Below are 13,327 nucleotides of genomic sequence, written 5' to 3' on the forward strand. Positions count from 1 at the left end.
TTACGAATGTCTTTGAGGACTTTTATCACAATGGTAAGCTTAACTCATGTATTAAGGAAAACTTCATTTGCTTAATCCAAAAGGAGGCAGTTTTGGTAAAAGATTTCAGACCCATCGGCCTATCCACCATTGTTTATAAGATAATAGCCAAAGTCCTTTGTTATTTTGTAGATACGATGATGGAATGCTAGATAATCTTCGAAAAACTCTTGCATTATTCAAGTGGTGCTCTGGTCAGAAAATAAATTGGAAAAAGTCTGCCATTTGTGGAGTCAATATAGAAGAAGATAAGCTGCGAACAGTAGCCTCAAGGCTAGGTTGTAAAACATTGCACCTTCCTTTTTTATACCTTGGCCTTCCCTTGGGTGGTTACCCAAAAAAAATGGAGTTTTGGCAGCCGATTATCGATAAATTTCAGAATAAACTGGATAAATGGAGAAGAAATAACCCATCAAGAGGAGGTAAGGCAACTCTATGCAATTAAGTTCTCTCTATCTACCAATCTACTATATGTCTTCCTTTTTTATGCCAGAAAAGGTGATCTCTACTATAGAGAGAATTATAAGAAACTTCTTTTGGGAGGGCCATAAAGGTGGGAAACCTAAATCACTTGGTAAAATGGGAGATTGTCTCTAAAAAGCAAGAAGATGGAGGGCTGGCACTAGGAGGGTTGAAGGTAAGAAACTTGGCACTTTTAGCTAAATGGGGATGGCGTTTTATGCAAGAAAATACCTCTCTTTGGAGACAAGTTGTTAAGAGTATCCATGGAAGAAGTATCTTTGATTGGCACACTTCTGGAAAGACATCGTGCAGCCTTCGTAGTCCTTGGGTTGAAAGTAGAAGTATTGGCAGCCTTTAAGCTAGGAAATGGCAGCAGAATAGCTTTTTGGCATGACCGTTGGATTGACACTACTCCCCTTAAAAACAGTTTTCCATCCTAGTTCGGAATTGCCACCAATCAGAATGGATCTGTCTCGAATCATTGGGATACTCAAACTTCTTCATGGTCATTATATTTCAGAAGACATTTAAAGGAAGAAGAAATTTCAGAATTCCAGAATCTGCTTTCCTTGGTGTCCAAGAAGGAACTTTTGAACTCCAAGATTCTTGTACATGGTCCCTAGAAGCCTGTGGTTCCTTCACAGTAAAATCACTAATTAAACACCTTTCTTTGGCTTCACCTCTTGACATTTGCCTTCAGAAAGCTTTATGGAAGCCCAATAGCCCTCGGAGAGTAAACATTACAGTTTGGATCATGCTTTTTGGAGCCCTAAATTGCTCTTCAGTCTTACAACAAAAACTGCCCTCCCATTTTCTTTCTCCCAATCAATGTGCTTTATGTAAATCAGAAGGGGAGGATCTCCAACACTTTTTTTTTTACTGTGTTTATGCTAGAAACTGTTGGAGAACTCTTTTTAAAAGCTTCACCATTTGTTGGGTCTTCAACAACGTTTTTAGGAGTAATGTGCAACAGATCCTTATTGGGCCTTTCCTCAAGAAATCTTCAAATCTATTGTGGATTAATGCAATTAAAGCTCTGCTCGTTGAACTTTGGTTTGAAAGAAATCAAAGAGTATTCCAAGATAAGGAAACTCCTTGGTTTGCTCGGTTTGAGGCTGCCAAACTTAACACTTCACAATGGTGCTCTCTATCTAAAGTATTTGCAGCATACTCTCTACAAGATATTTGTTTAAATTGGCAAGCTTTCATCCATTTGGACTGACAGAAGCATAAAGCTAGTGGACTCTTTTTCCCGCCTAGTGTGGTCTAGCAACTTAGGATTTTGATTTTGCTTTTGATTTACTTTGTATTATGTTCTTTGAGGGCTGTTTTCAGTATCTCATTTGTTGCTTTGTAAGAGTTCCTCTTATCTTTGTTATTTGAGTTAGTTGGTTTGGATATGATGAGGGCGCTAAGGGGGTGTCAACCTAGTTGAGATGTCCGGGTGCGCCTCTTGATCCTTAGTTATGTATTGTTTTGTTTCAAGTACACATCTCTTATACTTTCTTTTTATACATTAATAAAAAGAGTTGTTTCCTCTTCAAAAAAAATAATAAAACTTAGATTAAGGATTGTTTACCTCACAAAGTTATTTCATTATCCTTATCCTTAAACCTAACCCAAATATAAAACGCCCAGGTTCCCTTGTAAACATTAGATTTTTATCAATCAAAATTTCCTTCTCTCACCAAAACAACTAATTACTAAAACTAAACTATGCAAGTACAAGAGGGTCATAATAACAATGACTAAATTTTGTCTCGTAGGTAAAATTCTCCGTATGTTTCTAATCAATCCAAAGGGTAGGGAGGAAAAGACATCAATCTATAATCGTTACCTTTTCCTCCTTTACAAGATTATGCAAAACAACATCTACAAGTGGTGGAGAGGCATCCTCGCTTAGAATATGGGTCATTATGGACAAAATGTTGTCAACCAAACTAGGCTCGTGATAGTCTCTATAAAGAAAAAAGAGCTATTGTTAATATGGAACAATTCAAAAGGGTTGTTACAGTGAATGCAGCCAAACAAATAAAATATAGAGCAGCATGTATTAACCGAGGCATACATAAGTTGGAGTTTGAGATCCAACAGAAATTATTACATTAAACATACTAATAACTTATATGATCCTAAAATACATATTTTCTACAATTAATACTTTTTCTTCTATTTCAAGCTTGCATGTAATAGAAAAAACGAGAGAGCAAACTGCCATGTTATAGACATTTTAGTTGAGGGCTGGAAAGGGAAACTTATTCAATAATCCCCAACACAAGGGAAATTTATCCACTACCTCGAAGGAAATTTGCTTAGTTTAATAACAAAATGTAAAACGAACCTTTTTTTAAAAAAAGGAAACAGACTCTTCATTAAGATAATGAAATGAAAAAGCACAATATACAAAAGGAAACAACAAGCAACAAAAAACTAACCACGAACCTTTCTAAATTCTTCTGTGAAAAAAATCCTTTAAAAGGCACAGCCACAGAATAAATTAAATTCTTACAGTAATTGATGTAAGAAGAATAGTAATATTCTAGGTTAATTATCTTTTTACCCCAACTTGTAATAAAGCTCTATAGATAGGAATTTTCCCCTCTTGTATCAAACACATCATCATTCTAATAAAAGATTCACAATCTTAATTCTTGGAGGATTACTCCTTGAGGCTATTTAGGCTATATCAATTTGGTATCAGAACAACCATCTGGGCCAACGTTGACTGCCACCCATGGAAGACTAGGAAACTCTTGGTAACATCGATAGCTTCATGAGTTGTGTTCATTGCTGAACAACCCACGTCTAATTAGGGGGAACCCTTGAAATTCCAATAAAGAAAAAAGAATACAAAGATTTTTAAAGATTTCGTAAGAATAGACTGTTGTCAATCACAAAATATGTCTAAGAAAAAGTACAGCAGTTGGTATGGGTAAGAAAATCAAATTTACTTCCAAAAACAATGTTGGAATTCTGACTCGAGTGATTCAAAGGAAGAATTCCAACATACAATTCTGCCCATGCTTGATTTTCTCAAAGAACCTATCATTATCCACGTTGAAAATTTGATTGATGTTTCTAAGGTAGTCTAGGATGGAATAAGAAGGCAACAATACCGAAAAAGGGCCTAACAATCCAATCAAACCCATTTTTCAAGAAATCGATGTAAAGATTGGGAGTTAGTTGAATTAAAGAATCATTAATGATCATTAAGAATAGATGTTTACAGTCCAAGACGAGCATTCAAGACTCGAAATTACTCTTTTATGAAACACGGTCAAGAAAGGCTGATTCGAGAAAATCAATGGATGAGTTCTATACCCACTAGGAGATTGAAACATATACAAGAATCCAACAAAATAACTACTTTGATCCCGTAGCATTGGAGGAAATAAAGAAAACAACAAAAGAAATCCAACATTCATTGGGAAAAATGACTCAATGTATTGATCATTTATCAATTCATTTGCAAGAGTTCAAGAACGAATTGATTTCATATATAGAAGAAAAAAACAAAGGAATCATGGTTGGAAACTGTTAAACTCTTAGGTTTGAGAAAGAATCAGAATGCTTTATTCATTCACCAAATATATGAATATATACAAGTGTATAAAGCATAGAAAGGAAAATATTACAAAAGGAAAATATCACAAAATATGTAAAGAATGGAAAATCCTAATTATAGAATTATAACACTCCCCCTCAAGTTGGAACATATATGTTAATCATGGCCAACTTGTTACATAGATAATCTATACGTCTTCCATCCAATGCTTTCGTGAAGATATCTCCTAATTGTTCTCCAGTCTTCACATATCCTGTAGATACCGACCCTTGTTGAATTTTCTCACGTACAAAATGGCAATAAACTTCAATATGTTTAATCCTTTCATGAAATACTGGATTAGACACAATATGAAGTGTTGCTTGATTATCACACCACAACTTTGTCGGTGTGGTGATTTCAAATCCCAACTCAACAAGAAGTTCATATATCCAAATCAATTCACACACAGATTGTGCCATTGCTCTATATTCTGATTCTGCACTTGATCGTGACACCACATTTTGCTTCTTACTCTTCCAAGAAATCAAATTACTACCAACAAAAACACAATACCTTGAGGTTGATCTTCTGTCTTCTTTAGATCCTACCCAATCAGCGTATGAGAAACATTCAATATTAGTATGACCATAATCCTTATATAATAAACCATGCCCGGGAACAGCTTTCAAATAACAAAGAATTTGTTCCAATGCAGCCCAATGATCAACTGTAGGACCTGACATGTACTGACTCACAATACTTACTTAATAGGCTATGTCGGGTCGAGTCACTGTAAGGTAATTAAGTTTTCCCACTAACCTCCTATATCTTTCAAGATCTTTTAGCAGTTCTCCATCTTTTGTGAGCTGTAAGTTGGGCATCATTGGGGTACTACATGGCTTAGCCCCTAGCTTTCCTGTTTCAATCAACAAGTCAAGTACATATTTTCTCTGTGATAATAGAATTCCTTTCTTGCTTCTTATTACCTCAATTCCTAAGAAGTATTTCAACATGCCCAAATATTTTGTATGGAATTGACTATGAAGAAAGGTCTTTAGAGATTGGATACCTGAAGCATCATCACCAGTAATCACAATATCATCCACATATACAACTAACAAGATGACACCACCCTCAGATCTCTTAAAAAAGACCGAATGATCTGACTTACTCTTCCGCATTCCAAAGCTTTCAATCGCCTGACTAAATTTACCAAACCAAGCTCGTGGGCTCTGCTTTAATCCATACAAGGATTTACGAAGGCGACACACCGTTCCATTCTCCTCTTGAGCAACAAACCCTGGTGGTTGCCCCATATATACCTCTTCTTGAAGATCACCATGAAGAAATGCATTTTTAATATCAAGCTGATGTAAAGGCCAATGATTGATTGAAGCTAATGAAATAAACAACCTCACAGATGCCATTTTTGCTACAGGAGAAAAAGTATCAGCATAGTCAACGCCATAAGTTTGTGCGTAGCCTTTCGCTACGAGGCGCGCTTTTAACCGAGCAACAGAACTATCAGGATTGACTTTAACTGCAAACACCCATTTGCAACCGATAGCCTTCTTTCCTGCAGGGAGAGAAACTAAATCCCAAGTATAATTATCATCTAAGGCAGTCATCTCCTCCACCATTGCACACACTAACCAGGATGAGACAAAGCCTCATGAACAGTTTTTGGGATGGATACAGACTCTAAGGATGCAATGAATGAACATATGGAAGGTGACAAATGGTTATATGAAACAAAAGAGGAAATAGGATGAGCATAAGTATGTTTACCTTTACGAAGAGCAATAGGAAGATCATCACCCGTTTCTGGATCCAATGACGAAGAAGACTCTAGTACAGGACATGGAACTGGAAGAGGTTGTCGTCGAGTATAGACCTTAACGATGGGAGGAAGAGATAAATCAGGAAGAGGATCGGAAGGAGAAATAACTGTGTAGACAAGGAAATCATCCTCTAATTCCTTATGCTCCCCCTGACTCTTATTCGAAGAGAAAGACGGTGATGAAAAAAATGAGATATGTTCAAAAAAACGTGATATCAGGAGAGACTAAATATTTATTAAGACTAGGGCAATAACACCGATACCCCTTTTGAACAGGGGAATAACCAAGGAAAATACATTTTAAGGACTTTAGATCCAGCTTGGTATGTTGAGGCCGAACATCCCGAACAAAGCAGGTACAACCAAATATTCTGGGTTGAATGGGAAACAAATGTTACTTGGGGCATAAAGTACGAAAAGGTATCTCACCCTTAAGAATGGAAGAGAGCATGCGATTTATTAAGAAACAAGCTGTGGAAACAGCATCAGCCCAAAAGGATTTTGGAACATGCATCTGAAACATCAAAGCTCTGGTTGTCTCAAGGAGATGATGATTCTTTCGTTCTGCAACCCCATTTTGAGATGGAGTATCAACACAAGAAGATTGATGAAGAATGTCATAGGCATCTAAATAAGACTTGAGTGTATGAGAGAAATATTCCTTAGCATTATCACTCCGTAGGATTTTAAGAATACCACTAAACTGAGTTTGAATTTCGGCATGGAAGTTACGAAAATGAGAAAGTAACTCAAAACGACTTTTCAATAAATATAACCATGTAACACGAGAATAGTCATCGACAAATGTAACAAAATACCTAAACCCTCCTTTGGACTCAATAGGACAAGGACCCCAAACAGCATAATGGACTAATTCAAAAGGAGCACTAGCTCGTTTATTGACTCAAGGATACGAACTCAAACGATGAAATTTAGCAAATTGACATGACTCACAATCGAAAGAAGACAAATGTTGAAGTTGTGGACGAAGACTCTTCAACACAGAGATAAACGAACGACCCAAACGACAATGCTCTTCAAAGGGAGACGACATGCTAGAGCATCTAATGGCCGTAGGTGTTTGTGGTTCAAAGATGTAAAGACCTCCAACTTCCCGCCCTTTACCAATAGTCTGTTTCGTCGTAAGATCCTGAAATAAGCAATAACCAGGAAAAAAAGAGACACAGCAATGAAGATCACGAGTGAGTTTACTGACCGAAATCAAATTAAACGAGAAATTTGGTAAATTTAAAACTAATGACAAAGAAATTGATTCAGTGAGATGGACAGTTCCTGATCCTAAAACAGGAGTGGAGGTTCCATCAGCTATAGTGACATTAGGTGAAGAGGTAGATGTACAAAGGGTAGAGAATAAACTGGGGTTACCTGACATATGGTATGTAGCGCCAGAGTCAATGACCCATTTTGACGTGGAGGAAAGAAGGCATTTAGAAATGTTACCTGTCTCTACGATGGTCGTAATGGGAGTAGAAGATGATGCCCTCAATGACTCTTGATACTGCTGAAATTTAGCAAACTCCCCTGCAGAAATCATAATTGACTTGTCAAGATTATCAGGAGTAGAGGCGACATGTGCAGAGGGTAATGGCATCCTCTGACCCTTATTCAGCAATCTTCTGCATTCACGTTTCGTATAGCCAGGTTTATGACAATAATAGCAAACAACACCTCCTGGATTTGATCTCCATGAATAGTAGTTGGATCCATTCAACTTGTGTTCAGATACTTTTGACACCATAGGAACAATCTCAGACATTGTTGGTTTCTTATCAGCCATTACCTCAAAAAAGTAGACAACAGACAGCAAAGAATCAAACCCTAATTTACCGAAGAGATGTCTACACAAGCAATGAGTATATCTATATATCTCAAACAAACACACCACCAAGAAGAGCCAACAACACTGAGAAAACCTCACTGAAGACGGACGAAAAAACGGTGGTACACGCGCCGGCGTGTGGACGGACAGCAGGCTGGAACAGGCGGCGCGTGAGCCTCACGCACTGGTCAAATGGCAACCGGACTTCAGGGGTTTTGTAGATCGACGGTTGGGCTTCTCTTTGGAATGGGCGGTGTCGAAAAAAACAGCCTTTTTTTTTTCCCGCGGCGACGGCTGATGACTGTGGTGACGGCGAACAAACCAAAGACGGCGACTGTGAGTAAACTCACCTCTCCACAAAACCCTAAACGTATCACAAATGGGTTATAAATTCTCAAATCCCAAGGTTCACAAAAACCCTAAGTTTATTTAGAGAGCTCTGATACCATGTTAAACTCTTAGGTTTGAGAGAGAATCAGAATGCTTTATTCATTCACCGATGATATGAATATATACAAGTGTACAAAGCATAGAAAGGAAAATATCATAAAATATTTACAAGAATGGAAAATCCTAATTATAGAATTATAACAGAAACTTTTCAACTAGAAAATCTTGAAGATAAAATTGGGAAAAAAACTTGTTGAGACCTATGTAGTTAACGGAGGTGATTGGGACAAAAATCATGCGAACGAAGTAGAAGAAAAAGAAGGAAAAGAAGAATTTGAAAATGCTAATTTGGAAATTGTCTCAAGTGAAGAAGAAAAATCCAATGAAGAAGATGGAAAAGAGGTATCGAACACCGAGCAAGAATCGAGCAAGAACAACGAAACATTGATTGCGATGGAAATTGATCGCCAAAGTGTCGAAGAACTTGAAGCAAATTATAAAGAAGACGTGATTCTTGAACGATTCTCTTTGGAAGGTGGTTTTTTAGTGATTTGTCCTTTGAGTAAAGTTTTGAATAAGCTTGAAGGAAACATCTTTTTTGGGTTTACGGCCAATGGAGAAGTTTATCTTTTGGTGGAAATATTGGATTTTTTATCTCGAATTTATCCCTTTAATCATAATATTTTTGTTCAAAATGTAGGAGGTTGGTTTGGTCATACTCCGTTGAACAAGTTTATTCCATTCCTTGTTTGCTTCATAATTTTTTTCTTTTTTTCTTTTTTCTTTTTTTGATGAGAGCAACAACTTTCATTGAGAAAAAATGAAATAATACACAACCGTACAAAAAAAATCCACAAAAAGGGGAGAAACCCTCTACAAGAAGGGACTCCAACTATACAAAATCAAATCAAGAGGAAAATTACAAAAAGACTTAGAAATCAAGGTCCAATGAGAAACATGAAAACGCACCAAAGACCAAATTTATCTAGCATCCCTCTCAATCCCCCTAAACACCATACTATTCCTCTCACCCCAAAGCACCCACATAATAGCAGAAACACTAGCATGCCAAAGAAAATGGCCTCGCTCCCTAAATGGTGAATTGAGGAGGAACTCCTTGATCATATCTCTAACACCTCTGTGACGAACGCACATCATGTCATACGTCGAGAGAGGGGGGGGGGGGGGGGGGGGGGGGGGGGGGGGGGGGGGGCGATGGTGGAAATCCCAGGTCAGGCTAGCAAAATCACAGTGCCAAAGAATATGGTCCAAGTCTTCCTCCACTTTCTGACAAAGAATATAACAAAAAGGCCCCACCATCAACGAAATCTTCCTCACAAGCCTATCCAACGTATTAATACGGCCGTGAAGAACCTCCCAAGTGAAGAATCTCACCTTTCTAGGAACCTTAATCCTCCATAACAACAAAAAAAACAGACTCACCCATAGGAGAAGGGTTAACCAAACACTAGAAGAAAGACTTACACGAGAACACGTCCAAAGAATTAGGGCTCCAAACTCTCACATCTCACCTCCAAGACGAAAAGGGTAACTCTGAAGAAAAAAGAGGAGGGCTACCACATTTGTCGTTTCCCTATTGGAAAGAGCACGACGAAACCCGAAGGAAAACGTACAAGAGCTCCCTGTCCACACAATAAAATCCATCACAAAACGACTTTTAAAGGAGGACAAGTGATATAACCGAGGAAATAACCTACAGAGAGGTCTCTCCCCCACCCAGTGATCTTCCCAAAAATAAGTCTTTCTCCCTTCCCCCACCACACACCGAACCCAAAGAACGAGTTTTTTTCTTAATTTTTTTCTTTTTAAGACTCAATGACGAGTTTTCTTCTTGGAGGGGTAGAATGATGTAAGAAGAATAGGGGTTAATTAGGTAATTAGGTAATATTCTAGGTTAATTCCCTTTTTACCCCCACTTTTTTGGAGGATTACTCCTTGAGGCTACTTAGGCTATATCAATGATAAACTACAAATATCCTAGTATACAATACAAGTTGTACTCTTGAACACAACAAAATTGACCTATCAAAGTTGAAAGTATTTTTCGACGATATTTGGAAAATTTAAGGCCTTGAGTTGTCAAATAGTTGGAGGAATAAATAAAAAAGAGTAACTTGAAAAAACAAATTGGCATAACAGGAAATCAATAAAATTTATTAAACATGCTAGGAAAAAATGTGCAAGTACCAATACTAGAGAAGTGCAAGATAAAGGGTTCTGACCTCAAAGAAGAGAAAAATGTATTAAACATCTCCAACACCAAGTCGTCGCATCCAATGTCAAGCATTATCACATAACATTTACATCGTGCCACTGTCTCTAGTATTTTGACCCTCCAAGAGAAAAGTGGACTCGTCGTATCCGCTAGTTCCGAAAAAGAGCTCAAAAGAAGTGTAAAAACATCCTATAAAAATTATAATCAAAATTAAAAAGTAAATAAAAAGATGGATAAATTGGTTTGTAAACAGAAAAACGAATTAGCAACATGAAGACTCGAGCATGCATTTCATCAAAATTAATGAATTGTTACCCTTAAATATTTGTCTTCAAAAGGTGGTTCTGGTGCCATGACCCGAAAAATTTCAGTAATACATATAGCCAATAGAAGTCGTACATCTTTATCTCTATTCCGTAAAAGGCCATTAATTATTGAATTCCTTAGAGGCTTTGTACAACCCTCCAATTTCTTGGCTGGTTCTGAATTCACTCTAGAGACGTGCGACTGTTCCAAAGATGCAAACGCATCTACAACTTGCTGCAGTGGAAAATTTGAAATGATAAAGATTAAACTAGAGGACATGATGATTCATGAATTGGCACAAACAAAATAAGACTGGGAGTTTTATTTATGAGATAACAAAGGAACTAGTGAATTGTTTTCAATCTAATGAATTGAGAAAATCATAGACATACTTGAATTTAAGTATGAAATCAAACTACAGCAGGGGAACCAACAACTTTAATGTGGACTTTTTAACAGTCAAATGGAATTTGTTGTGTCCATCAGCTCAAGACCTACTAATTTTAGATCCACAGAGAGATAAAGAGGAAGAACGCGAGCAATCAGTTGTAATGCTAATTTTATTGCTTCGTCTCAAAGTTGTTGGAAGGTCCGAGTCAAAACAACAGCAACAAACTATACACGTTCTACCTTCTACACCAGTACGAACAGAAGCATCTCATCGTCGCATTCAAATTGGAGACAATTATCAAATAAGATACAGACACCGACAAATGTTCCCCCTAAATCTTGAACAAAGCCCTAGAAAAACCCTTCGATCTTCATGAAAAAAGAAAGAGAGAAAGAAAGAAAAAAATCGTGCGTCGACTTACAATTAGCAAGAAAATAAAACCATCTACTTATTCAGGACGGAAAGAAGAAGACTCCCAACGACAATGTGATCAAGACTCGCTGAAGAGACATTACTAAGCGGCATACAAAAAGAAAATTCAATGTAGAAACATTACTCGGAGGGATTTGATGATGTAGTCCTTGGTTGGACGAGAGTGTTTGCTCAATTTAGTTCCGACGTCGCGGATAAGTTGCAGCGAAGACTGATCCATGTGCCGTGTACCTACAGCTCCGCTGTCGCCCGGTTCGAGTTCCGCCGCTACACTCCGGTTGTTGCCCGAAACCGTCCGCTTGTGTAGAACTTCAGAATCCGTCCAGCAACTGCCTTCGTGAGATCAGTACCCGCCGTTCTTCGTGAGATCACCAAAAGCCCAAACTCAATTACCAGACTGCAGCCCAATCTGGCTTCTTTTGATAGTCCGTTTTGGCGGGATTTTGAAAATGGGCAAATATTGAAAAGAGCTGGTTGCACAAATAAGAATGAGACCAAAAATAACTAAAGATGTAGGACAAAGATAAATATATTAAGGATATAGCATAAAATTAGCACTATATATCACTGATAGTAGCTACCAGTGATAATTATATAGGTAGATGACTAAAAAGTCCATATATTGCACACCATTTCGGGCTTCTTCTTCCGATTTTCTAAAATTGAAAGTTATCACTGATAGCATTTATTAGTGATAGCAGTTATCAATGGACCACTGATAGCATTTATTAGTGATAGCAGTTATCAATGGGCCACTGATAGTTGTTTAGTTGCTATCAGTAATAGTTTTCAATTTGAGAAATATTAATACAACCTAAAATAGTAACACTTAATATTAATACAACCTGAAATAGTAACACATGAAATATCATCTTTCAAATATTAATGGCTATCACTGATACACTTTGATCAACTGAAATCAAACTTGAAATATTAATACCTAAGGTTATCAATGGATATCGATTATAAACTTTTATAAGTAGTTTTTAACTTTTGAAAGGAAATTATCATCTTCCAAAAAATAACATTCGAAGCTATAAGTGATAAAAGTCTATCAGTGAAAGATCTATAAGTGACTATCTCTTATATTTACCTAATTCATATTAACAATAACATTAATATAATTAATTTAGTTGATATATACGAAAGTCATATCATTGATATACGAATATCACTGATAGTTGTGTCTATCATCGATAGCTTCTATCAATGGCTATTACCGATAACTTTTAGCAATGACTATCGATGATAAACTTTCATCAAATGGAATTGACTTTTATGTCATTAATATCATCGATATATGAATATCACCTAAGTTCTATTACTTATATTGTAATTATCGGTGATAGCTTCTATCACTGATAATATATTATCAGAGATAACTCGTGGCATTCATTTTTATCATCAAATAACATGCTATCATTTAGGGTTGGCAAAATTCCCCGCGGGGAATCCCCAGTTTGACCAGGGATGGGGTCAAACTAAAAAAAAAAAATTTGGGGCCCCGACCCCGACACCGACCCCGAATTGATATATTTATATTTTTATAAATATATATTTATAATATATAAAATAATTTATTTATATATATGTCTATAATGTATAATATTGGATTGGAGCCTAATATTAAATATTCAATTTCCAACTCTAAGCTCAAGAAGCCAAGCCCAAACTTAAAAAACCCTAAATTGAATGTGGTAGTGGATTCCTCGCGGGAACTAGTAGTGAAATCCCTGTGAGGAAACGGGGAATAGGGCCCCGCGGGGACCCCATTCCCCAACGAGGATGGGGTGAATTTCCCCCACGGGATCGGGGACGGGGGACGCCCCCCCGGCCCACCCCGG

The 13,327-nt window shown here is 37.2% G+C and overlaps 1 protein-coding gene across 7 annotated transcripts in view; it reads right to left on the minus strand.

Annotated features, from left to right (window-relative positions):
• The window catches only part of LOC120086565 (ARM repeat superfamily protein), a 49,571-nt gene extending 37,647 nt beyond the window's left edge, over positions 1-11,924 (minus strand). For 2 of the 7 annotated variants that reach the window (XM_039043281.2, XM_039043280.2), the window contains exons 1-4: positions 11,608-11,924; positions 10,670-10,894; positions 10,362-10,543; positions 2,339-2,459 (exon numbers count right to left, since the gene is read on the minus strand). In XM_039043281.2, coding sequence (XP_038899209.1) covers positions 2,339-2,459; positions 10,362-10,543; positions 10,670-10,894; positions 11,608-11,703 — 624 coding nt within the window. In that variant the 5' untranslated portion in view covers positions 11,704-11,924. Of the gene's footprint in view, positions 1-2,338; positions 2,460-5,836; positions 6,453-6,842; positions 7,039-7,349; positions 7,799-7,822; positions 8,093-10,361; positions 10,544-10,669; positions 10,895-11,607 lie in introns of those variants that run through there. The other 5 variants (XM_090318352.1, XM_090318351.1, XM_090318350.1 and 2 more) reach the window with 5 other exon arrangements.
• Positions 11,925-13,327: the final 1,403 nt, after the last annotated feature.

Source organism: Benincasa hispida, chromosome 9 (assembly GCF_027475165.1).
Source record: "Benincasa hispida cultivar pf3 chromosome 9, pf3_genome.v1.1, whole genome shotgun sequence".
Classification (NCBI taxonomy): domain Eukaryota; kingdom Viridiplantae; phylum Streptophyta; class Magnoliopsida; order Cucurbitales; family Cucurbitaceae; genus Benincasa; species Benincasa hispida.